This window comes from Rhodamnia argentea, chromosome 4, assembly GCF_020921035.1.
Source record: "Rhodamnia argentea isolate NSW1041297 chromosome 4, ASM2092103v1, whole genome shotgun sequence".
NCBI classification, from domain to species: domain Eukaryota; kingdom Viridiplantae; phylum Streptophyta; class Magnoliopsida; order Myrtales; family Myrtaceae; genus Rhodamnia; species Rhodamnia argentea.
The window spans coordinates 11,890,848-11,916,747 of record NC_063153.1 but is presented as its reverse complement, the minus strand read 5'-3'; the positions used below and the strand labels follow the sequence as shown (position 1 = coordinate 11,916,747).

The window sequence follows — 25,900 nt, the reverse complement described above, 5'->3', positions numbered from 1 at the left end:
CTCCATTAGTTAAGGCATGCCGGTAAGGCAGTTTGCAACATTTATAAAGCATAAGAAATATTTTCTTAACGTCATCTTCATCGACGATAGGGAATCGGTTACTAGTTGCGGACTTAGATTGTCACCATATGAGCTTAGCAACTACATTTCTTACTGAAAAGAGTTCTACTATCTCGGCCTTTGCAAGTGTTGACTTGGGATAGAATGAGTGGATACGATCGCCGTCGAAGTCAATACTAAGAGGTGCATAGACCAAGGGATTTATCTTCACAGTGTGATCATCGTGTACATAAACCAACATTGCTTGAAAAGTGTACTTATGTGTGGCTGGCGGCCTATTGATGAACACGATGTTCCCATCCAATTGACAGCTTGGCCAAGCCTTAAAGAGGTATGCCCTTTGGAATCCTCTCTAAGTGGATACATGGTTGAACCATCTTTGTGTTCTCGACATAGTTTCTTGTTGGCCAGATTCTGCATATAATTTATGTTACAAATAGAGACCTTCTCCTCAAATGTCATTCTCTATGCCATCTTAGTAAGAACACCTACTTCACCGACCTTCTTAAGGGCGTCACTAATGACCACACTGCGAGAGAAAAATCCTGAGCCTTCTCTGATCAATAGCGTCATCATTTGTCATCCCCGCTTTGGTAGCGGTAGTTATTAGCTCATTACCAATCCTATAACGTGTATTGATATCTCGAGATGCCTATGCACTACTTACCTCATCCATCGAGGCTATCAACCAAAATCAATAACTTAAACTTATGAAGATGCCGCACAAAGTCGTACTCATACTCCACGAGTATTGGTTACTCCAATTCCACATCCATAATCCCTTCAAATGGGGTACTCATTGACTCCCACGACTCAAGTTGAATCTTTGTCTTCCAAGGCTTGGTCTATAATAACCCAAAATTTCAATCATAAAGTCCCGCTATTCTCCATCCTTAAAAGAACTGTTCATCCCATTACTTCTGTCAACTTAAATTCAAGCTTAAAACTTCATGATTCTCACTAGCTTTCTTGCGTAGCTTAATCATTTTACCAACCAGAAGTATTGACGGAAGTTGATAGCTGAAACCATCAAGATACTGCACGAATTCAAACTTTCGTAATCCATAAAAGTACCGATCACCTTATTACAACTCATATTCGTAAGTCGAGTTTAACAAAAGTTCTTCTTATCTCGACTAGTCCTAGCTAACCTATAGCCAGAATATTCTACCACGAATGTCATCCTATCTCTATGCTTGGGACCGATTCTTAAGATCATGTGATACGTTTTCCTCCAGGTTGTTCCCCCTGTGGCCTATTCCGCTGTCTCCGTGGGCAGTCTCTCACTTGATGACCAAACCGGCGACATCCAAAGCATGCCCCTTCTTTAAACGGGCACGGACCGGGTCCATGCCTTTGGCGGCATAAGTGACATGCCCCATCTTGGCGGAACACCGGCTTGCTGATCGCCTCTCTTCTGTTGGGTGGGATTTGGTATCTACCACTAGGTATCGGTCTCTTTCCTTGCCGACTGTCCCTTCCGTGTGAGGGTACAAACCGCGATCCGGTTGTGGCGGTTCTTTCAGCCAAGTCACACTCTACCATCTGCGCCCTCTTATACAGGTCGTCATAATCCTTCAAGTTGAGCGGCACCAATACGCTCTTGATCTCCGGTTTCAGCCCATCCCGGAATCTTCTTACCCTATCCACAGGGTCCTCTATCATTCTTGGGGCATACTTTGACAGCTCAGCAAATCTCGCCTCATACTCATCCACCGACAAATGTTCTCGACGCAGGCGAAGGAACTCAGCCATCTTCTGTTCCCTCGCAATATCTGAGAAGTACTTTCCGTTAAAGGTTTCCACGAAGGCATTCCACGCCGGAACCGTACCTTCAGGAAAAACTCTGTCCTTAGAAGCTCTCCACCATGTACTCGTATTCCCACGCAATTGATACACGGCCAAAGTGACCTTATCCTCCTCGGTACACCTCAAGAGGGCAAACGCCTTCTCTAACTCCTTGATCCATGAGGTAGCAGCTTCGTGGTCTCCGCTCCCAGAGAACTTGGGCGGCTTCAATTTCAGAAATTGCTCCACTAACTTATGTGCTTGATGTCCAACATTCACCGCTCCAGTTGGCACGTTTCCCCGTGGTACTTCAACAATGGCGGCAGCATTCCGGTTCTTTACTTGCTGCCCCATAAGGTCTCCAATTGCTCCTAGTGCTTGGAGAATCCCAGCCATAGTCGGCTCTTGCCCAACCGGCTCTGCAGCGCGCGGCACTCTTTCTTCTTCCAGAATCTCCCCCGTCGGCCCGACAGCCCTGGTCCGAGGTGCTCGGGATGCTCTTCTACCACGTGCGCTCATTTTACGGGCAAACTACGGAGTCCCGCATACCCCGGACCAAAGCACGGTCGGAAGGCGGCCCCACAACTCAAATCCACAACAACAATCACATGCACAACGATTATTAACCCACTAACTATCACAATTTCAATCGCTCCTTATTACTTCAGGCCAATGACTAGATAGATCAGGCCGACCTTGCTCTGATACCACCTTGGGCGGGGATGTCATGCCCCGACTTTCGAGCTCACAACATCCCTACCTTACTTGCCTCAGGTCATGAAAGATAGCATCCCGGGTAAGCTATCGACCTACGAAAATACGGCGCATGCGAAACATACAATTCTCCCGGACAAACAATATCAGCAGGATAGTACAATAGGGAAAAATCATCACACTCAATTCACAAAAGATAATTTCATTAAACAGCCAGAGTAGATAAATCTTAACCCTACTAAGCTACGGTAAACATATACAACCCCATTCTTCGGGGTGGCTCACTAAGACCTCAAGAAGACACGGGGTCGGGTAAGGTTAATCTCTCGTTTACTCTCAAAAATCCTACCACAATCCTCCAGGTTTAATGTCCACGGCCTCCATCATTGCTTGAAAATTGTTAACCACAATGGGGTAATAAATTAATCTCGGTGAGACAACGCCTAAGCCCGGTTAGGACGTTGATTCGCTCGAACACCCTAATAAGTAGCCACATCAACACACAGCAGATATTTCAACTACATGCAAGCTTACCCTCTAGGCCACACATAATGCAATGCAAACTTAACTTAACAATCAACCAACCAAACCAATTCAACACACTGCAAAGCATCACAGCACTTGCATGCACAGGACACCATACGTAGTCCATTTATTAATTAGTAACCCATGCGATTGGCGTGGTTGGCACACACGACTAGTGTGGTTCCAACACTACGACCGACAGTATCTACTGGCGGGACTAGGTATCGTCCCTTACTTCCGGCGACGGCGACCGAAAGCTATGTATCCCGTGCAACCGGCATAGCATAGCAAACAGGCATTCCAAAAAGGAGCGTCGGTTCGTCACAAGCTACGACCGGTATCCGACAATTCGTGTGATTCGTACGACCGGCACGGGCACGAATTGACGTGCTTCTGACAAGTAGTGTGGTTCCGTACGACCGGCACGGTACGAACCTGTCAGGATCCCATACGGTGCGAACCTGTCGGGATCCCGTACGACCGGCACGGTTTACACCCATCAAATGACCACTCACGCATGTCCGATAACCAACCGGTTCATTTCTTTAAATTAGGTTGAGTGCTCATACACGCATGTTCAAATACTTGGCCCAAGGCTATTTTCGTGATAAAACGTGCAATTTGATCCCACACGTGGTCATATGAATGCACAGTTCAATCGACCGCAACTTGAGCAATTTGGGGCGATTAATCTCTAATCGAACCCCCACGGCAATCAACAACCAAATCCGGCATTCATAGTCAACAATTCAATAAATCAATTAGTCAATTGCAGCCAGTTGATTATTAGTTCCAAATTCCATTTCCAATTGTGCACTCGTCTCTGACCTATTGCTCACTCGCAATCAACCAATCACCATCAATCAATTAAATTTAAGAAGTTACAGAACCCTCGCTATCCAAACTAGCTTAATCCATTAGGGCCATTGAACCCGAGCCAAGTTTCTAACCTAAACTAGCCCTAATCGAACTACCTAAACACCTAATAATCTAATTAAACTAATCCGAACGCAATTAGCGTCCTAACCAAGAGTTAGGGGCTAACTCACAAATTTAACTAGCTCGGGCGGTCTCAAATCGGGTGGCGGTGATACGAATTTGGCCCGGCCCGATGATGACGACGACTCGCGGCCCGATCCACTTAAGCTCCGGGCTTCAATTTGGTCAAAGGCGGTCCGAAGACTTGGCGACACCTTGGGACAGCGACACGGGGCTCGAGCGTGGCGGCCGGAGCGGCGGTGGCCAGCGGTGAACAGTGGCGGCACAGAGAAAAATAGGGGAAATCGGTGGCTTTGGGTGCTGTTTTGTGGGGTTTTGAGCGTCCGAAGGCTGGGGGAAAGGTTGGACCACGGTCGGGGGTCTCTGGGGAAGTAACTAGTGGCGTCGGTGGTGACAAAGGACGGCCGGAGGCGACCGAACCGCCGGTGGGCGGAACCGGATACGAAACAGGGCAACTTCGGGCAAAACAGGATAGGGCGATTCCGGGCTCAAATCGAGCTCTACAGGTGGCGATCGGCTCCCAGCGACTTCATGGTGCTGTGAGAGGTTGAGGGTGACCGTTTAGGGTGGTCGGCGGGCTGTGGGTCATGGTGGAGGAGGCTAAAACGGCGGCAGGAACCCGCGACGCGAAAACAGGGCGCACAAGACTTCGAGACTGTTTTAGGGCGGATCGGCAGCTCCGCGGTGGTACACGGCGGTAGGACGGCTTCTGGGGGTCGAGGGGAAGTTGATGTGGTGGCTGGTGGCCGTCGAAAGTGGCGCGGGGCGGCCGGAGCAGATCGGGCAGCCCACCGAACCCGAAACAAGGCGGGGGCGTCGGGAGGCTTCTGTAGCGGTCCGGCGAGTCCGCGATGGCTGGAAAGGTGGCGATGGCGACGGACGGTGGGGGATGGAGGTGGCTGAAGGCGGAGGGCTGTGGTGGTCGCACAAAATAGCAGAGGAAGGAGGCTGGGTGTTCGGTTCAAGGGGGAGGAGGTCGCGCAAGTGCGGGGGAGAGAGAGAGAACGGGAGAGAGAGGGGAGGGGAGGAGAGAGAGAAGACCACGTGGGCTTTGACCGGTTGACCGAGGAGGCTGAATGGACTGAGGTGGGGCCCACAAGTATCTTCAAAAATAATGATTTTTGTCATATACGTATAATATCCGAGGGCGGTTCCGTAATTTGACAAATCGGGACTGATTGGATTTTTGGCCCAACCGATTGGGACTAAAATTTGGATTTTCACGGGCTAGGCTTGGTCCGAAAAAGTTTAGGCGTGAGGATTAAAAATCCTAAGTCGCGATGACCACGATTTCGAGATCCAATCGAAATCGAACGACATTTCGGGACTCGTCCAAAATTCGTCACTTTTGTCCTTCCGATCCAAAAATTTACACCGGCTAAAATTCAATTTCTTCCTTTTTATTGAATTCGGGCAAATTACATACTTCGAATTTCCCGGGCGTAACAGATAACATGATGCATTATAAGATAACATTTTGTTGGGTGAAATTTCATTTTAACCATGCACATCACTGTCAAGTTCTTTTTTATCAATTGTCTTTTATATACACATAATGGAATGATAAGATCAAAGAAGAAAAAAAATTATCTTAAAAGATTTGTCAAAATAAAATGCAATTATATTCCATGTTCTGGAATTTTAAAAGATGAAAATTTGACATTTATATTGTGAAATTGATAATTCATGAGAGAATAGAAACAAATGCAATTATGTTGGTTAGGTTGATAAGAAAGAAAAAAAGAAATAGTAAATTGAAGAGAGAATGGTATTTCAATATGTTAAGTGAAAAAATGAGTGACTTCGTCAAAATGGGAGTAAAAGTAGCGCTGCCCCAAATTTAAGGATGTCGAAGTTCGATTGAGAAGGAGTTGACCTTCGTGGCCTTCTTAAAGCCAAATGCGACAAGCAAAACGCAATTCGTTTTGGAGCGAAAATGGAGAGGAGGCTTCACAAAGCAAACCCCAAGGAGATGCGACTTCTTCAATTGATTTGCTCAAAGACGATTCGTTGATTCTCGATATATGTATGGTGTGGCCTGATCACTTATATTATTTATAAAAACAAATAAAAATAATAACATTTTCATTGTTCACAAAAATATTTAGATATAAATCACTTTCATTTTTTATGAAGTTAATTATTTCACGCAATACAAGCGATCACTTTTAGAAAAATGTTTTCTAAATTACTTGTTTTTCGAGAAACAAATGGAGCCTTAATAATAAGGGAACAAGTGAATAAATAGAAGTCTAAGGGGTATGCACGTCGTCGTCTTCTCCTATTTTTCACGAGTTTTCAAATTTGTGTTTCCTTTGAAATTTATATTCATCTGTATGAGTATATAGGAGTATAAGTTCTTCATTCGTCTCAACTTTCATTGACAAATTTAAGAAATGTACTTCGACCAAGCTGGACTGATTTCACCCCATTCATAGAAGAAGGGGTCGATTACCAAATTACCTAAAGTCCAGGTATATGGCTAATTTTCTCATGAAGGTCTTCCATTGAGCTCTAACATCATTCATATTGTTCAAAAAGAAAAAGAACTCTCACGAGTCAAATAAGCGACAAAGTAAGCTCTAACATGATTCGTGATTTAAATCCTTGTTGTGTTTAGTTTATTATTCGATCCCTTGTTTCCGTAACGATAGTGGACAACATTCAATTCTTTGTTTGCGGCAATAATCTTGATTTTGGAATATAGGAATGACTAACGGATGCCTCTACTCTAATATAAGGAAAACAAGAAACAATCATGATAAGGGAGGACGTCACATAACCGTATTGCATAATGCGTACCTGAGTAGATGCGAGTGAAAAGAGAGATGTTCATTTCCACGCATCATCCATCAACCTACGATTTGCACAAGAATTCTAATAATTCATACTTAAAGGCCGAAAATCCAATTCAATAAGATGAGCTAAATTAGCTTCCTAAAAAGCCCCCAAAAAAAAAAAAACATTTGCACCTAGCTCTCAACCAAAAGTTGGTGGAAAAACCTATATGAAGAAAGTCTTCTATATATAGACATTTCCCTAGAACTTCGAATGAAGGTAAAAGAAAACATATCAAGGAGAAACGTGAAGATAGAGGGCAACATATACTGGGAATTTGAAAAGAAAGGCTGTTAAGAGAAACATACTTACAAAAGAAAAATAATAATAACATCCACTATCAAAATATTCCTCAAGCTGCCTGTGCAGAGTCGTGGATGTTGGGTTCCGTAGACCTGAAGCAAAAGGGTGAATATATAAAGACCAATTACTTTTGTCTAGTCTTATCAGATGCGAAACAGGCCTGACATAGAAATATAAAGGGTGATCGAAAGAGGGATGAATGCAATTCCAATACCAGTATCTAACCCAGATGTATTACTGCACGAGTTGAGGCCCTTGAGAAACTTAACAACTTCTGTGAAAACTCTAGTAGCGCATCCGATGTACAATAATTCTTTGATGGACGATCAATGTCACTGGAAAACATGTACTTGCCATAAGTTCGCTGTAGAGCCTTCTTGGTAGAAATCTCCATTTTCTCCAGGACCTGTGCACTCTTAAGTAGAAATTCAATGGGCTCAACGACATCAGGCTCAAGTACATATCCATATATTTTAACATGCTTAAGTTGGTGATCGAGGTAGGGAAATGTGCCATCCACTGAACGCCAGTAACTAAAGCCATTGAGCTCAAATGCAAGCTTCCACCCTGCTTCGGCAAGCTAGAAATTTAAAGCAACTCTTCCATCTCCGTCAATTCCAAATTCCAATATGCCAATAAAATGTTACAGCTCAACCATTCACACCTTGGATTCATCATCATCTCTTCCAGGATGTTGTGGGGAACCAAGCGATCGAACAATAAAATAGACAGAACAAGAAAATAAATCGGATATCGGATGTACATGGTTCGGTCGTAGAAACCTACGTCCACGGAGAGAGCAGCAACGAATTCCACTATAGATCAAGCGATACACGGAGATTACAGATCACACTCGAGTCACTCAAACACTCTTAGTGTTCTCAGCCCCAATTACATTCAAAAACGCACACCGTGTTTAGCCCTCAATTCCTAACGAAATAATCTCTCAATCTCGCAAAGGAATTAACACAAATCTAACCTCAAGATTTAATCGGCTTCGACACTTGAATTCTTGGTGTAATTCTGCGAACAAAATGAAGTCCCAATGTCAAGCACTCGCTTAGAAATGGCACTTCAAGAACTTCTACGATTTCTTCGGATGAAATTTACGAGCAACTGGATTCTCCGTATATAAGTCCCTCTGATCAACTACCGACACTAATTGCAAAACTCATGCAAGAAAGCTACGCCCCAAAAAAGTATGCTGCCACAACAGAATATCTATCCAATACATTCAAATTGACCGGTCCAAGAAGGAAAGCTCATCACTTCATCTTTTGTTGTTATCTGTTGACCTTATCTCTTCTTCCTTTTTTTAATTTCCTTTCCTTAATTAACAATGCAGGAAATCTTCGACTACCGAACATGGAATATATCTCCATGGCAGACCTCTACAAATCTTGCACACATATTTTATATCCACAAAAAGATTTCCACGGATATCGTCCACAAATATTCGATTCGGAATATTTACAATTTCGCTTCGAGCTCAAAACTCGAGACATATTTTAACAATCTCCACCTTAGGTCGACGTTTGAGCCAAGTCCAATCGCTTCGCTAGTATCCGAACTCCATCGCTACTACTCTCCCAACAGCCCTAATGGGCTCAACCGCCACAGACATCATCCAAGTTCAAGTCGCGCTTGAACTTCGCCGTAATCGTGGACTTCATCAGAATACCGACCGAACATGCACCTTTAACCGCTCTACAGGGACATTCCGACACAAGCTCCTTAATCGCAGATAAAGCAAAACCACTGTTGTATTCATATCGGTTAGGAGATCGAACATGTACCTTATCAATATCATTAGTTACAGCAACCGTTGGCTCTATAGGCTCCACCTCGCTACAAGTACCATTTGTGTCGATTACTACGCTAGTATCTACTACCTCGGGAGTTTCTGGTTGCAACTCCACCTCAAGCCGAACACCGTCCGGATCCGTATTAACACCGCCACAAACACTCCTAGCCCGAAATACTGGAGACTCGTCAAAGGTAACTTTTCGTTGCGAACACAGTGAATTTATATTCGAGCACCACAACCGATAACCCCGCTTACCTTGTGCATAGCCATGGAATATGCACCTTGCCCTCACACCGAGCTTACCATCACTCACTCGATAATAACACGAACAAGCAAACATTCTAAAAATAGAATAATAAGCAATGTTACCTGACCACACTTCTTCGGGAGTCCGATATCCGATCACGATCGATGGAGATATGTTCACCAGGTAGCTCATCATACTAAGCACATCCGCTAGAACTCTTTTAGCCATACCAGCACTAGAGATTATTTTACGGGTTGTCTCTAGTAATGTTCTGCTCATCAATTCCGCAAACTGCTATGGTCTACTGGCACTAGTGCGGTGTTTCACTATGCCCTTTATCATGCAGAATTTATTTACCAGCTTTGAGCGTAACTCCATGCTACTGTCGGTTCGCACATGCTTGATCGACTTACCGGTCTCCGTCTCAATCAAAGCTCTCGACCGCATGTTCCTAACAACAAGATCAAACTTGTGCTTCAACAAAGTCACCCCGGTCTTCCTCGAGCAATCATTAGACTCTCGAACATATGCCGATATCTCCAAAGCTAAACCCGTCAATGTCTCACCTTGAAGTTCATACAGGCCACCATGCTTGATTCCTTTCATTATCACCAGGGCACCTCGAACAATCTTCAAAACTCCACCTTGTGAATAATACCCGCATCCAAATGAATCTAGGGCACCCAAGAAAATTAAGTTCTTTTTCAATTATGGAACGTATCTTACTCCGATCAATGTGCTCACAATACCATAATGCATCCTGATTTTAACATCACCAACACCCACAACATCGCATTTAGCATTGTTCCCCAACCGCACTTTACTACTATCTGTGCACCGATAAGTAGCAAACCAGTTCCTGTTTGGTGTAACATGAAAAGAACAACCAGAATCCATAATCCATCCGTCAAATGACGAATTCTCGGTGATGCACAAGACCCTATCAACACCATCAAAATCATCAGCTATAGCTGCAACATCATCTGTAGATTCAACTCTAATTTTCTTACCTTTCTCGTTTTTCAGCTTTAAGCAATTCCTTCTAAGATGCCCTCTCTTGCTACGGTTCCAACAATCAGCACCACCGGGCCTAGGCCGATTGCGTCTATTCGAATTCATACTATTTCGGCTAGCACGAGTACCAGTTCTTCCTCTATTTTCACCTACTAAAGCAGTAGATACAGATTCGCCAGATTCTCTTCTACGGATGTCCTTGCTCGAAATTAAATCTCGAATCCCATCAAAAGTTAAACTTGTTGATCCGGAGGAATTACTAACAGTAGTAACAGTAGTATTCCAACTATCGTGCAATGAGGATAATAGAATCAAAGCACATACCTCATCTTCAAAGTCAATATCAACCGAACTCAATTGACTAACGATCACATTGAATTCATTGATATGATTAGCAACAGACGTACCTTCGCTCATCTTCAAATTAAACAGATGTCGCATCAAATAGACCTTGTTGATCGCAGAGGGCTTCTCGTACATATCCGACAGGGCTTTCATCAAACCCGTAGTGGTCTTCTCTTTGACGATATTAAACGTGACGTTACGAGCCAACATCGGTCGAATAACACCCAGCGCTCGTCTATCCAGTAATTCCCAATCGGCTTGCTTCATCGTCTCTGGTTTCTCCCCGGACAAGGGCAAGTACAGCTTCATCCGATATAGATAGTCTTCAATCTGCATCTTCCAGAAACCAAAGTCCTTCCCCTCAAATTTGTCGATTTTCACTTTTACTTCTTCCGTCGCCATTGATTCGCTTCAACTCGCCAAACCCGGCTCTGATACCAAATGTTGTGCGAAACCAAGCGATCGAACAATAAAATAGACAGAACAAGAAAATAAATCGAACACTAGATGTACGTGGTTCGGTCGTAGAGACCTACGTCCACGGGGAGAGCAGCAACAAATTCCACTATAGATCAAGCGATATACGGAGATTACAGACCACACTCGAGTCACTCAAACACTCTTAGTGTTTCTCAGCCCCAATTACATTCAAAAACGCACATAGTGTTTTGCCCCCAATTCCTAACGAAATAATCTCTCAATCTCGCAAAGGAATTAACACAAATCTAACCTCAAGATTTAATCGGCTTCGACACTTGAATTCTTGATGTAACTCTGTGAACAAAACAAAGTCCCAATGTCAAGCACTCGCTTAGAAACGGCACTTCAAGAACTTCTACGATTTCTTCGGATGAAATTTACGAGCAACTGGATGCTTCGTATATAAGTCCCTCCGATCAACTACCGACACTAATTGCAAAACTCATGCAAGAAAGCTACGCCCCAAAAAAGTATGCTGCCACAACAGAATATCTATCCAATATATACAAATTGACCGGTTCAAGAAGGAAAGCTCATCACTTCGTCTTTTGTTGTTATCTGTTGACCTTATCTCTTCTTCCTTTTTTTAATTTCCTTTCCTTAATTAACAATGCAGGAAATCTTCGACTACCGAACATGGAATATATCTCCACGGCGGACCTCTACAAATCTTGCACACATATTTTATATCCACAAAAAGATTTCCACGGATATCGTCCACAAATATTCGATTCGGAATATTTACAATTTCGCTTCAGGCTCAAAACTCGAGGCATATTTTAACACAGGATATACATAGATAGTGAGTGTCTCAAGAAAATGAGAGTTCCTCAACAAGCTAGAAATACCGGGGAGGTGCCGCTTTTTCGGATGCAACCGAAGTATCACATGCTTCTAGGTGAAAGATGGGCACGGCTGATTTGTCAACTCCCATATAGTTAATACCGAATTTAAAAAGAGTTACTTGGCCCGACTTTGAAGGAAAATTAGTAAAGGAGATACATTGTGGATCCACGAGAGCATGTATATGTATGGACTGACTGCAATGAATTATTATGATACCATCGAATTCAGTCTTGTCAAGAAATTAATTAGATTACGTAGAAAAGACAAATCACAAGAGCATGGACGTGCACATTTAAAATGGTAATATATGTCACATTAAAAATGAAGGACAATATCGTCCACCAAATACCACGAGGCAAACAGAGACACAAGGAAGATAGGCACCTAACAAGCTGTAGTTTTCGGTTACATGAGTGGGTTACGGATAATAGTTTACATTTGCTCAGAGTCCATAGGCCAGCGGATGCAAGGAAGGCTGCCGTATAAAAGTTTAGGTGTTCATAAATAAAAGAACCCAGCCTAAGTAGAGAATATTTTTGTTTACTCTTTATCCAGGACATTACCTCGTGAACTGAAGTATGAAAAAGCAACAGAATACGTAACCCAAAGCAGAGAAACGGCACAGCCACTTGCCATTCGAATGAAACCCATTCAAAATCAGTTCACACGACTTCTATTCTACAAATTTTAGGACAATTGAAAAGGGAGAATCTCTTGTCAAACAAATAGTTAAGCTCCTTACCCGAAGGATCAGCACCCAAATCATTCACAAGTACCTCAAAGCAAGACAAATTAGGTCAGAGCAACAGGAGAGAAACCATAACAAGACGTACCAATCGCATGGCATAAAAGGACTGCAGTTAAGCTTATGCGAAAGTAGTCCGAATTCACGATATTTCCCAAGCGGCCATCTAGAATAACGATCGAAGCCGAGGGACGTATCAACCAATGATGACACATCATTCAACTTGACACGCTCTATATGCCCAAGAATATCCAGAATCTTCACATTAAGACAAACTAGCTCCGGACCCCCACGTTGATCAATGGTTAAACGTTTTCTATCTAATTGGGCCAGATCAAGCTTTTCCGACTAGCCACAACCCACCAAATTTAACTCTTCAATCGATGGGCCACTACATAATTTGGGCTTTTGGAGGCCATCGCAATATTTAAGAGACAATTCTTTCGGTAGCGGGCTACCGTAAAGTATATCGGCCATTTTGTCGCCGGTTAACTTAATTTGCTTCATAAATAATTTTCTGGGAAAAGTACAATAGAAGTGCTATAACTTTTGTACGGCGTTCACTTGAGTGCCACAACTTTCAAAGTGTTCACTTAAGTGCCATAACTTTGAAAAAGTGTTCGGTTGAGTGCTAATTCCGGCCGGTCATCCTACGTGTAAATTTGAAGAATTTTTTAATACCTATGTGTAATTTTTCGAAAAGGCCTAATTTGCCAATGTGGAAAATGTTATCCACATCAACGGGAAGAGACGACGTCGTTTCTTTGTGTAATAGAGAGGACGTGGTTGAGTTACCTTCCGTAGCGATAGATTTAGGGCAAAATGGAGAGATTGGGGAGAGAATTAGGGCAAATCTATGTTCATCATTCTCTGAATACATCCGTTGGTCTGTCGCGCAAATTGGGGCTTCCATTCTAATAGTGAAAGCAAAGCTCTATCGATCGCTCTGGATCGTGTGTTTGAATCGACCTTGGTGTTTGAAGCTTTCAAGCAAATGAGACTTCTCACGCGAACGAATCTCGGTTAATCGAAGGTAAATGTTAGTCATTTGTTATTTTTTGTCCATTGATGATAAAATAATTGAAATCTTATTCAATGTCGTGTTGTTGATAGGGTGTAAAAGCGGAAAAAAACATCGTTTCTCCATCCGTTGAGAGCCAAAGTTAGGGGGTAAAGGTTAGTAAATTTTTTTTTCCGTTCAATGGAGAAATGGGAGAAATTTTATTCAATATCGTGTTGGTGACAGAGTACAAAAGCGAGGAAAACGACATTGACCAAAATAGGGGTTACCGCTGGTGTGTAAAGGTGAGTCTTCAAGTTGTCCCGTATCGCATAATGTATTGAATGTGTAAAGGTGAGTGTTGAAGTTTTGCCGAAGGAAGTGAATATAAGGTTTCGAAAGTGGGTCCTATATCTCGTAAGTTAGTGCTTATCGCATCAAAAAGTACTCCAAAATCCAGATGATATTTGTGTCATAGATACAATATTTGATACCATTAGCATAGTCTATAGGTACGCATGTTGCATGAGCATTTTCGTTGAATTTTGAACGTATTCTTGTGCAGATATGTAGAGAAAACCAGATCAATCCTTTTTCCCTCAATCGGTGGTAGAACCAAACTAATTCTCCTATTATTGCAGGATGCTCTTGAAAGGAGTAAAAATGTTTAAGCATATGTAGGTGGGAGCATTGATGAACAGGGAACACAATGCTAATATGAAGTCTACGTTAATGAACAAGAATCTATTAAAGCACCGACAACTCAAATGAATGAGCTCACTACATCCGCAAATGTTGCTGGAACTATCTCTTTCTCCGATGCATAGGAGAGAACTAATCTCAGCTGCCCAAGTGAAGATACTGATAAAAGAATTCGAGCACTTAAGAAGAAGGTAAAACTTTGTGAAGAAGATACTTCTCAATCATCAAGAAGACAAATCTGACTAAACTTCATTGATGTGCACCGAAACTCTTTTCTTGTTTGGTCTCACATGCATCTTAGGCATGTGATTTTCTATGGTGATGTCTTAGACTGTTTAACCATGTCGTTGTAGGTTTTTATTCTAGCGTAACGGCAATTAGCTATGACTTAACTTTCTGCTTAGTGAGATGCTATGCTTAGGCAAATTCATCCGAGATGACTAGTCCGAGTTGTTGTGTGTTATTTGAAAATTTATCCGCCGATCTCTTGTTGAGGCTTTGATTTCTTGTTTTGGTTTAGAAACTTTGACCCTTTTAGGTGTGTGTCATATTCTTATGCATGTTCGAGCTCATTGACAGGGATGACATTGTGTTCAAAGTCTCCATCTTCAGTAGTTATATCATGCGCATATCTTTCAGCCGTCTAACTCGCCTACTGAAGTGTACCTACTCGGCATTTTGTTATGTCGAAGGGTGTCCGTTTTCTGTTTTGGGTCGAGTTCGGTTCCTATTGCAACCTAGGAGGAGTTCAGCGGTGCTGATATCTCCAAGACACTCAACTGGACAATCTGCTCCACAAAGAATAAGAAGTTAATAGGTGCTGATATATGAAAAACTTGGGAGGGTTTTTGTTTTTGATGGGAGGGGGGTTGGTTGTTTGAGGTTTCTATTTTTTATGGCAATGGGTTGCGTCTTTTTGTGTTATTGGTATGTTATGGATGACTATTGATTGTTAAAGGGGATGCTGTTTAATTTAAGAAAGTACCATTTTGCTAGTCCATTGGAGCATGTGCAATTGGTGAGTTTTGATGTTAAGCTTTGAGTATGTCTTTGACAAAGTCGTACCAACGTGCGTGGTTATTAGGGGTTACTACTATGACACTTACATGTTCACTTTTACAAAGTTAATGAACTCAAGCGTTCACTTTTACGAAGTTCGTGAACTTAAGTGTTCACTGAAAAAATCTTTTGGCAAGTTGACCAACTTCATCTTTCCCAGGCTCGTCCACTCGTATAGAGCGAACAAGGGTTTTTTTTTTTTTTTGTTCCCAAAACTGTGCAAAACAACTAAAATATTTACGAAATGAAGTAAAAAAAAATGCAAAGGCGAAACCCGCGCGGCACTATTTCTTATGTTCTTTGTTATGTTTGTCAATTGTGTTAAATTTTCAAAGCCCAAAAAAGAAAAAATTCTTTTTTTTTAGCGTTGCAATCATTGTGCGCACTATCCTTGAAACTTCTCGGGACAAATAAAATTATCCTTTTTTTTTTGGTATTTGTTGTCAATTTGCGACGATTTTAAAGATGAGCTTTATTAGCGGCAAATTCTGCAACGAATGTGTGGAAAAGAGTTCGTCTCTAATTTCCGACGAAACATCAGATTTGTAGCAAATGTCATCTCAAATTACATTTCCAACGACACGTTGGTCGCAGAAATCATTGCTAATAAAGTTTGTCTGTAAATTGCAAAGAGAAATTGGCGACAAATACTAAAAAAGATATTTTCTTTTTTGTTATTGCAAAGTTTGAAGGATAGTGCGCGGAGTGCTTGCAAAGCTAGGAAAAAGTTTTTTTTTTTTTTTGCTGTAAAAATATGAATATGAAATAATTCAAAAACGTAAAAAAAAAAAGACATATGTAATTTAAAAAAGAAATAAACAAAGAACAAGTGCCTCGTGCGGCATGTATTGCCGCACAAGGCAAGTGCCTAAAGAACCCTCGAAACGATGCCATCGCCTTGAAATAACTCGGTACGACGTTGTGTGGAAGCGGCTTAAGGTCGAGTGGGGACAGGCAAATAAGGGAAAAATCAATTCTTCTCCCAAAAATTCGAGTTAGGGCAAAATCACGTCTCTCAACCAACTGTCATTGTCGCTCGCTGGGTTTCGATCGGTCAAGCAAGTTTAATCGAAGCTCCCAAGCGAAGAGGGCTTCCGAGGTGGACGAATCTGGACCGTACAATGGTGAAGGTTAGTCATTTTTTGTATTTTTTTTTTTTGAATGACAACGAATGAGTGAGAACGACATTGACCAAACGCCCAAAATAGGGGTTACTATGAGAGTCTAAAGGTGAGTGACAGATTATGTTTGCCATTAAAGTTTGTCCTTTTGGGTACACTGACCGTGGCCTAAATTATTGTTTATTCAAAGTATTGCGGTTGTGGGGACCGAAAGTTAAAGTTGTCGACTTTATTTAAAGTGTGTTGTGGGGACAGATTAGAAGTTGTCCTCTATCTCATTATTTACCGAAAGTGTTGCCGTTATGTATTGTTAAAGTTGACAATGATGTTTGTGTTGTCCCGCTTGCTATTGAAATGATTATTTTCCCTTGTCTGCAGTGTCAATATGGGTGATACAACAGTTGCGTTTAGAGTTTGGATAGAGGGTAAGTTTATTTTTGGGGAAGAATGCGATTATGTAGGAGGAAATATGGATTTTGTCCTCGTCGACATCGGTAGGCTGTCTTATAAAGACCTTGTCAAGGCTATAGCTGAATAGGGCAAATGCACAGTAGAAAAAGTATACTATCAAATTCCTGGTAAAAGTCTTAGGGATAGTGTCGGACATGTGTTTGATGATAATGGTGTGAGAGATATTGTCTACCAACATCTACATGGTCATGAAATTTTTCTGTATGTTGAACTCAATGGTAATGGACATTAGGAAACACTGTTGGAAGTTCATACTGAAAGCGAAGTGGCCGATGATGCATTTGATGGAGATCCGAGAGGGCGGGAAGCTGAGCCTTCTCACACAGCTCGGTGTCTTAGAGTTATGTGCGTAAGCTCGGGTAAGTGGTGGTATTGTCGACAGTGATGGATCAAGACTTGATCAAAAGACTAGAAGAAACCCGCCATACTGGGATGTTGACGATGAAGATGATGAAGATGACGAAACACTTGTGCATACACTTTGCACAAGTGATGTTGATGATGAGGATACGCAATCGGCTAGGGCACAGGTGAGGGAATATCACGAAAAGATTAAACAATCATTTCGGGTGCTTGATGAGGGCATTTCAAGAAACCGGAACGACGCACCTCCAACATCATTGGATGGTGATGATGGTGAATATGATGAATGCGATGACGATAGCTCGGAGGATGAGGATGATGATGTTACAGTTCAACCACAAAGGAAAACTAAGTTTCCCTTGTATGATGCAACTAGTGCAAGTCCAATATTATGTGTATCGATGAAGTTTGATGATGCGAAGCAATTTAGAGATGCTATTGTAAGGTACTCAATCCGTGAACGGAGGAATATCGAAATCATTAGAAACACCAAGGATTATGTTCGAGCAAAGTGTGCACATGGTAGTTGCCCTTGGCATATATATGCTGCAATGAACAAGAGGTCTCGTTCATTCCAAATTCGGTCACCGCAGAAGGAGCACACCCGTAGTATTGCTTTTGATAATAATAGAGTGACTAGTGTATGGTTGGCCAAGCATTTCTTCAGCACCATTAAGGCCATGCCAAATATTAAAGGTCCTCATTTGAAATAGCTAGTTAGAGAGCAAATAGGTGTGAATGTTTCCAACAGTCAATGCAAAAGGGCCAAGTACAATGTGATGCGTACGCTGATGGGTACGTACAAAGAAGAATATGCACAAATGCGGGAGTATGCTAGGGAATGCAGGTACGAGAATCCTCCTAGTAGAATTCATATTGAAGTTGTGGAGAAGCCATTGCCTAGTGATGGGACGCAGTTTAATATGATGTATATATGTTTTGAGGCATGTAGAAAAGGGTTCCTAGCTGGCTGCAAGAAAGTTATTGGTTTAGATGGGTGTTTTCTCAAGGGGTTATGCAAAGGCGAGGTCTTGGCTGCCATTGGGAGAGATGGAAACAATCAAATGTTTCCAATAGCATGGGTTGTTGTGAAGGTAGAGAACAAAGATATTTAGTGCTGGTTTTTAAAAAATCTAATGGCTAACCTTGACATAACTGATGGAAGAGGGTGGGCATTTATCGATGACCAACAAAAGGTACTGTCCTTGAACTTTTGCATTTGTATTATTAGATACTAACTGGTGCTTACATATGCTTGTTCAATGTGTGGGGACTTGTGCCAGCAATTGCTGATTTGATGCCGTATGCTGAGCACGGAATGTGTGCTCGACACATATATGCTAATTGGGCTAAGAAGTATAAAGGAGAGCAATTGCGGAGGCAATTCGGGCTGATTGCGAAGAGCACAAATATGGCAGATTTTAGAATTCGGAAAGAAGCTCTATTTGCATTGTTAGCAGAAGCTGTTGAAGCATTGTTCCAAATTGATCCAAAGCATTAGTGTAGAGCCTTCTTCAGTGAAAATTTAAGTGCGACGCTGTCGACAACAACCTTTGTGAGGCATTTAATGGCAGGATTATAGGAGCTAGGTCCCAGTCAATTATCAATATGCTGAAAGACATTAGATTAATGGTGATGACAAGATTGCAAAGGCTGCGGGATGAATGTTCAAAATGGCCTACACAATGTGGGCCTAGGATTGTGAAAAAATTGGAACAAAGCATTACCGACAATAGGTTTTGTCATGCAACTTGGAATGGAGACGATGGGTTCAAGATATTGAATGATGGTGACAAATATGTAGTCCATTTGGAGAGAAGGAAATATTCCTATCGAGCATGGCAATTGACCGGCATACCTTGCTGCCATGCCATTTGTGCCATCCAAAGCCAGCAATTCAATGTAGAAGAATATGTGGACAATTGTTACAAGAAAAGTAAGTATCTTGCTTCATATGCATTTATGATGCATCCTCTAAGAAGTAACAAGTTTTGGGAAAAAACAAATCATCAACGCCCAGAACCTCTCCCAATGAAGAAGCAAGTCGGTAGGCCTAAGAAGAAAAGACGGCTGGAGGATATTGAGCTCTCCCGTAACAGAATGAGCGGGGCTGGTGGAACAATTCACTGCTCATTATGTCATGGGGAAAGGCATAATAAGACTGGTTGTCCAACAAAAAAGGGTCAACAAGGACAGCAAGTCAACATACAAATGAGTAATGATGCGGGGGTAGGTGAGGGCACCAGGGGAAGTGGTGGTAGAGGACAAAGTGTCGAGACAACTCATTTGACGCAGAGAAGCAAACTTGAAGTAAGTTGTTTAAAAGCTGTTGCACGAAAGCATTTGTTTGTTGTTGTTGTTGAAATACATTAATCATGCTACGTCATTTGCGGGTTAGAAGAAGATAGAGTCGGCCTGCGGGGGCGGCCGAGGACAACATAAGAAGCAATGCTGCGAAACAATGCGTGGGGACACCTCGGTTGACAGAGAGGAGCAATGTTGGAGTCACCTATTTGATTGGTGATTTTCCTTTTATGTATGTGATGTTGCATTACATTAATTATGCTATGTCACTTTGCAGGTTCCAAAAAATCCAACTCAAAGCTACGGGGTAGGTTAGCGCACCAAAGAAAGTAACAATGCAGGACAAAGCCCGGGGACAAATCGGTCGGTACAGAGGACCAAAGTTTAGGTCGGTTGGGTCATTGCTTGCCTTGGATGTAGTTGTTGTTGCACTTGATTAATTATGCGAAATCCTTTGACAGGTCGCAAAAAGACAAAGCCAAGCTGCAGGCGCAAGGGCTGCTCAGGTCGAAGAGCGGAGCAAAATTCAAGTAAACTTTGCAATTGGTCAAAGATTTTTTTTTTTTTTTGTTGCTTTAGTTTGATTATGCTATGTACTTCTTTAGGTTAAAAGAAGACAGAATCAAGCTACTGAGGTAGTTCGGGCACCATAAGGACTAGTGGTGCGGGACAATGCGCGGGGACACCTCAATCGACGTCGAGGAGCAAAGTTCAAGTGAGATATTTAATTGCTGATTTTCTTTTTTTTATATACGGCTTGTTACATTATATTAGTTGTGTTATTTCATTGTGCATGTGACAAAAACACCAACCGAGGTTGCGGGAGCATGTGAGGGAATCGTTGAAAGCAATAATGCCGAACAAAGCATAGGGCCAACCGAGTTAGATAGTGTATAATGACTGAGGCCTAAAGATTAGGTGCAATAAAAATGAAGTTGAAAACAATGTAGCTTATGTGTTTAGTGCATGAAGTAATTCTGTGCCTTATGTAGGTTAGAAAAAGTACGGAGGTTTTACAAAGAGAGGCACCAAGACGAACGCATGGTATAGTTGGGAAAAGGATAAGAGAGCATGGCTAAGGATTATTTACAGACATGAAAAGTGGCATGGTTATTTTCAATGTAAGGAGTAGTTGTATGTATTATGCATTTCTAAGTTATTTCATCACATGGTAACTAATAATATGGTTGTATTGCAGCCTGGGAGGAGTTCGGAGGTCCTAATATCTCAAGGACACTCAACTGGACAAGCTACTATAGCAAGAACAAGAAGTCAATTGCATGCTCTGATAAGAAATTCAACGATAACAGCCCGTGCACAATCGAAGAAGCTGCCAATGGCAGCTCCAAAACCGAGGGTACCAAGGCCACCTCTAAAGCATGTACCAAAAAAGGCCCCACCCCCAACATCAGCTCCATCCGGATCAAATGATCCTCAAGCGGATAAGACAGTCGAAGAAGAAACACTATCTAATGATGATGTGCCTAGAGTTCCAATCCAAAAGAGTGCAAGACTCATGAATCATTTCAAGACCATTCGATATGACCGCGTTATTGATCTTGTGTAGTGGAGATGATTTTGGAGGGCTGACAATTTATGCTATGTTTGTTTTTGGTGGGAGGGGGGTTGGGCTTTTTGTTTTTGACTGGACCTAACCGGCGGGTTTCTGTTTTCTTTTTATGCTAAGGGCCTAAGTTTTTTGTTGGTACATTATGAATCACAACTCATGTACAAAGGGGATGCTGCAGCAACATGGTTTGATGCAAATTTAAGCTGCAGCAACATGGTTGTATTCTGAAAATTTTCCCTCCTATATTGTAAGCTGCTTGCAATAACATGGTTTCAATTTAAGGAAGCAAGATTTTATGGTCCATTTTGTGCAATTGGTGAGTTTGATGCAAATGTAAGCCATGTGCTGTGATGTTGGGATCATATTAACGATATTGCGTATCAATTTCTCAATCTATCGCCAAGATGTGTTTCGAAAAGTGCTATCAATATATCCAATTGTTAACAAGTTAACGCATCTATCCGTTCACTTTTACAAAGTCTAGGCACTTAAGTGTTCACTTAAGAAAAAAATTAGAATTCATATGACCATTTGCAAAGTTATTTGCAACTTCTACTGCACTTCAACAACCCTAGCAACCAACGAAAATCCAAGAGCAGTTGCTGAACGTAAATAGGAAGAGAGCATCTATTGTCGCTACAGACACTGCTCCACAGATGCATGCCATCAATTTCTCATCCATTGAAGCAAATATAATGCTTACCAAAGAAATCATTGAGATTGCCATTTCCACAAAAGAAACGCAAAATCTTCCAACACAAAATGCAAAAAACATCTGTTCTTGCTACAGCAACTATTGCAGACATGATGCAAGTCATTTATATTCCCGTATAAGCCAAAAGTTATGCACATATTGCATCATCAATATCCAAACCAGCCGTAGTATCCAAACCAGCCACATTTCTCAGTCAATGAGATCATCAAGCTCAAGATTGAGCATGACGACATGTACCGAAGTAACACTCCAAAACAGACCACTTTCACTAGCCGGTTTGGGAAGAACATCCAAAACCTCACAATCGTTGCTTCGAATACTAAAACTCATTTCATTGTTGTTATACTATGGAAGACTAAGTTGGTTCTTCTGCAAACTCATCTTGCTTACAAACACAAACCAAACCACAGCCGTTACCAACAACACAAGCAACGCTCAATAAATATCCCTTTGAATTTTCATCTTTGAAACTTGTTTTTGCAAATGGTTGACCAAAGATTCCAAACGCTTGATTTTTCCTTGCATTGAATCAGCATCGTCCATCTCATCTCGCGACACGGATCGACCTTCGCCATGACCTTCCAGTAGCTGGAAGATGACCTTCGTTGCTTGGTTTGGAAATTTTCCGTCCACCCACCCGAAATATCCACAATTGAAGCCTTCTCTATAACTACCGCATCCAACAAACCTTCGCCCGGGATTGTCTCGCATCCACGCTGTTCTTGTTGGACTCCACAGCCCACAATAGCAGCAACTTGCACATTCACCTTCGCTTTGCTTGGAAAATCTTAACCCGCTTCTCCTACTTCGGCTTGCCATTGCGAATATAATGAGGTCAAAAGCTCCCAATTTGGCAGAATTTCAAACCGGAGATGCAATTAGAGTTAGGGTTCTTCACTGATTTCTTTTCCATTTGGCCCCAATTGTTAAATAACTTAACTTCTTCTTCAATACAATATCGTTTTCCATCTCTACTGCTGACTTCATTTTTCCGGTAAGCCACGTACGCAGGTTTAATGTTAAAATAAGTCCACATCGGATTTCCGACATGCCAAATCAGCAAGTGGCACTTAAGTGAACACTTTTTAAAAGTTATGGCATTCAAGTGAACGTTTTGAAAGTTATGGCACTCAAGTAAACGCCGTACAAAAGTTATGGCTCTTCTAGTGTACTTTTCCCTAATTTTCTAAGCGACCTTAGTTGGACCTGCCCCACTAGTCCGACCTCACAAGAAGCCAGCTTCAGCTCTCCTAAGCAGCTACAACTACGAACAATGGTGGGCAGCACGTAAAGCTCATTTGGCAATTGCCTAGCACACCCTAAGAAGCTCAAATCGAGGAACCTCACCTTTCTCCTCGCTGCAAAATGAATCCATGTAGCGAATTTGTTTGAACTTCTTGTATCTTCAGTTACACAATCCTCATTATAAGGATAACCGTGGTAAACCTTATCCGGGCAGTTTAAGACAAAACGAATCAATTGTGTGGCTCTCGTGTAGAGTTAACACATGGTCGGTAAGATTCACGAATCTCCCATCGACTTCAAAAGCATGGCAATGCTTTTTGCAGTTAGTGTTAAGCACAGTGATCGAAAGATAAGTGGCGGGTAGAAGTCCAGAGGTAATGGAATCCTAAGACCATCACTGTCCTCACGGCGTCTCTCGTGGGCAGGAAGGACAAACTATGGAGGAGCACTGAGTCTGGCAGATTACTAATAGCGTCACATCTATCATCTTTGTCCATCTTCCAACGTTTCAGCTTGCTAGTTTCCATGTAAGTATCATCGCCCGCCATAGTCGTTCTCCTAAGGGAGACTCTCAACTTATTGGACGTAAAAACCCAAAATAATAAATAAATGAAGGCAAAGAGATATCACAGGACAATGCTTAAAAGAGATCGAAACGAAGGTCTGTTATAGAAAACTGGGAACGATAAAGAACAACACAAAATGGGTCTCGGAGAATGAAGCTAGCCAGGAATTTCGACAAACAGTTGGTGTGGAACATAACAACAACCGATATCAGGTAAATCATTCAAGATGAAAGCAAAAACGCCATGACAATTAAAACTTCCCCCTTTACCTACGCCATTAAACTACCAAAAAATGGCACAAGCCTTTTCCTGTGGGACAACTCCGGCAAGAACACGTGTACTTATACACCCCCTTTGTTATTCATAAGCAGAGCCAAGTAGAAGCAACAGCAAGCAAACCGGACAATTTTACCTTCGTACTTTTCGTCCAACGATAGTAAGTCTTTTCCATAGTTCTCGTAAAGTTTGAGGCACTTTGTAACCAAATGTTACCTTTGTACCTTTTAACGTTCTTCCTATGGTGGAATTTGGTCCTTGCACACCTAAGCTTGTATGCGGTAAGGAGCACAACACTTCCTCCTCCTTGCTCGAACGAGTGACCCCTCAGCAAGCTTCGAAGTCCCATCCTCGGACCGATTTTCCAATCCGTCCTTGTCTAATTGTCTGATAGAAGTCAAGTTCAACCGAAGGTCCAGAATTTGCCTCACATGATCGAGACAATAGTTTGTTTCCCAAGCTAGTTTGGAGGCATACCTCACCAATCCTCTCATTATTTTCGCAACATCATAATTACCCATGTTCATAAAAAAAGATTAACGCAATCGCCATCGCGAGTAGACGAAACAAGCCGAGTCTTTTGGCGTCTACTTAACTTTCTCCTCTTTTTGAGGATCGATAACATTTCTTCGAGTAGCCGGGCTTACCACATTATAATAATTTTTATGCCTTTTCTTGACTTGGACCTAGTGATGTTTGTTTGTAAAGCAAACAAAATAGTGCATTTTCTTTGTCCTACATAGAAAAAATTATAAAGCGTGAGACACTTTATAACTGAAATGCGATTATAGTCTTCAATTGAATAAATGGTTTAAGTGGGTTATACCTCACTATATCTTGAGTTTTCTAACGAGGAGTCTCTGGATTTAGTGCTTGCTCTGTGCTCTAAGACAACAAGTTGTCGTTGAGAGAGAGTCCATACTTTTCGTCCAAGTCTCATACTCAAGAAAGCTACATTTCGTCGCATCGCCCTTCAATTTTCCGTTAGGTCCTGATGAGATGGGAGTCGTCACTAGTGTCCCACAACTTTATGGAAGCAAACTAAGGAAGAACAATGCTTGTAGCTCATCACCAAAAGCCATCTCCATGGTAACATAATTCATTTTATCAAACTCGGAAACTCATTTAAGTGATACTCCAATTGGAGTTTCCCCCCTCCCATGTTATTTGCCGATTTCCTCTCATACAACACTTCTAAGTGTTTTTGCCCGAATTTTCATCCTCCACTTGGTGATAAGTATAGTCACCCAACCATTACCTAATGAAACCGAGAAAATTATCAAAAATATCATAAACCTATTATAATTGTGCCAGCTCAATTCTAATTTTTTTTTTTACCAATTCAATCCTAAATCTTTTTCGTCTATGCCAATTCAATCTATTTAACCACCTGACACTATCGGTGCTAACTTGAAATTTTTTGCATAAGATTTTAATAATTTTTTCTTTTCTTTTTCTTTAGTTTTTCCCCCTCCCCCCTTAGGGCCGTAGAGGGTCGTTGGCCGTCTCTCTCCAGCACTAGGCTAGGGACTCAAGGCCCTTGCCGGCCAAGGCGAGCAGCCCCTCTCCCAAATCCGGCAAAGATGCCCTCGCCCAGACCAAGCGAGAATCATGACACATTTGCTGGTTTATGTTTTAGCTTCTAGTCTTGTGCAGGTGCAATGTTGAGGCACCGGCGGTTAGGTTAAAATTGAAGGTGGGATCGACTGAGTTTTCCTGTCTCTACATGGGTTGCTTTTACGGTGTCTTCACTATCCGCCTATGAAAATGTGATAAACCACCTTCATTCAAGAAGTC

The 25,900-nt window shown here is 42.0% G+C and overlaps 1 protein-coding gene across 1 annotated transcript; it reads right to left on the bottom strand.

Moving 5' to 3' along the window:
* Positions 1-1,275: 1,275 nt before the first annotated feature.
* On the bottom strand, positions 1,276-2,367 carry LOC115746723. Its single transcript, XM_030682610.2, has one exon. The coding sequence runs from the start codon at positions 2,365-2,367 to the stop codon at positions 1,276-1,278; it is 1,092 nt and encodes a 363-aa protein (XP_030538470.2).
* Between the last annotated feature and the right edge of the window lie 23,533 nt (positions 2,368-25,900).

Coding starts and splice junctions, on each gene's coding strand:
- LOC115746723 (XM_030682610.2), bottom strand. CDS start 2,367: ATGAGCGCACGTGGTAGAAGAGCATCCCGAGCACCTCGGACCAGGGCT.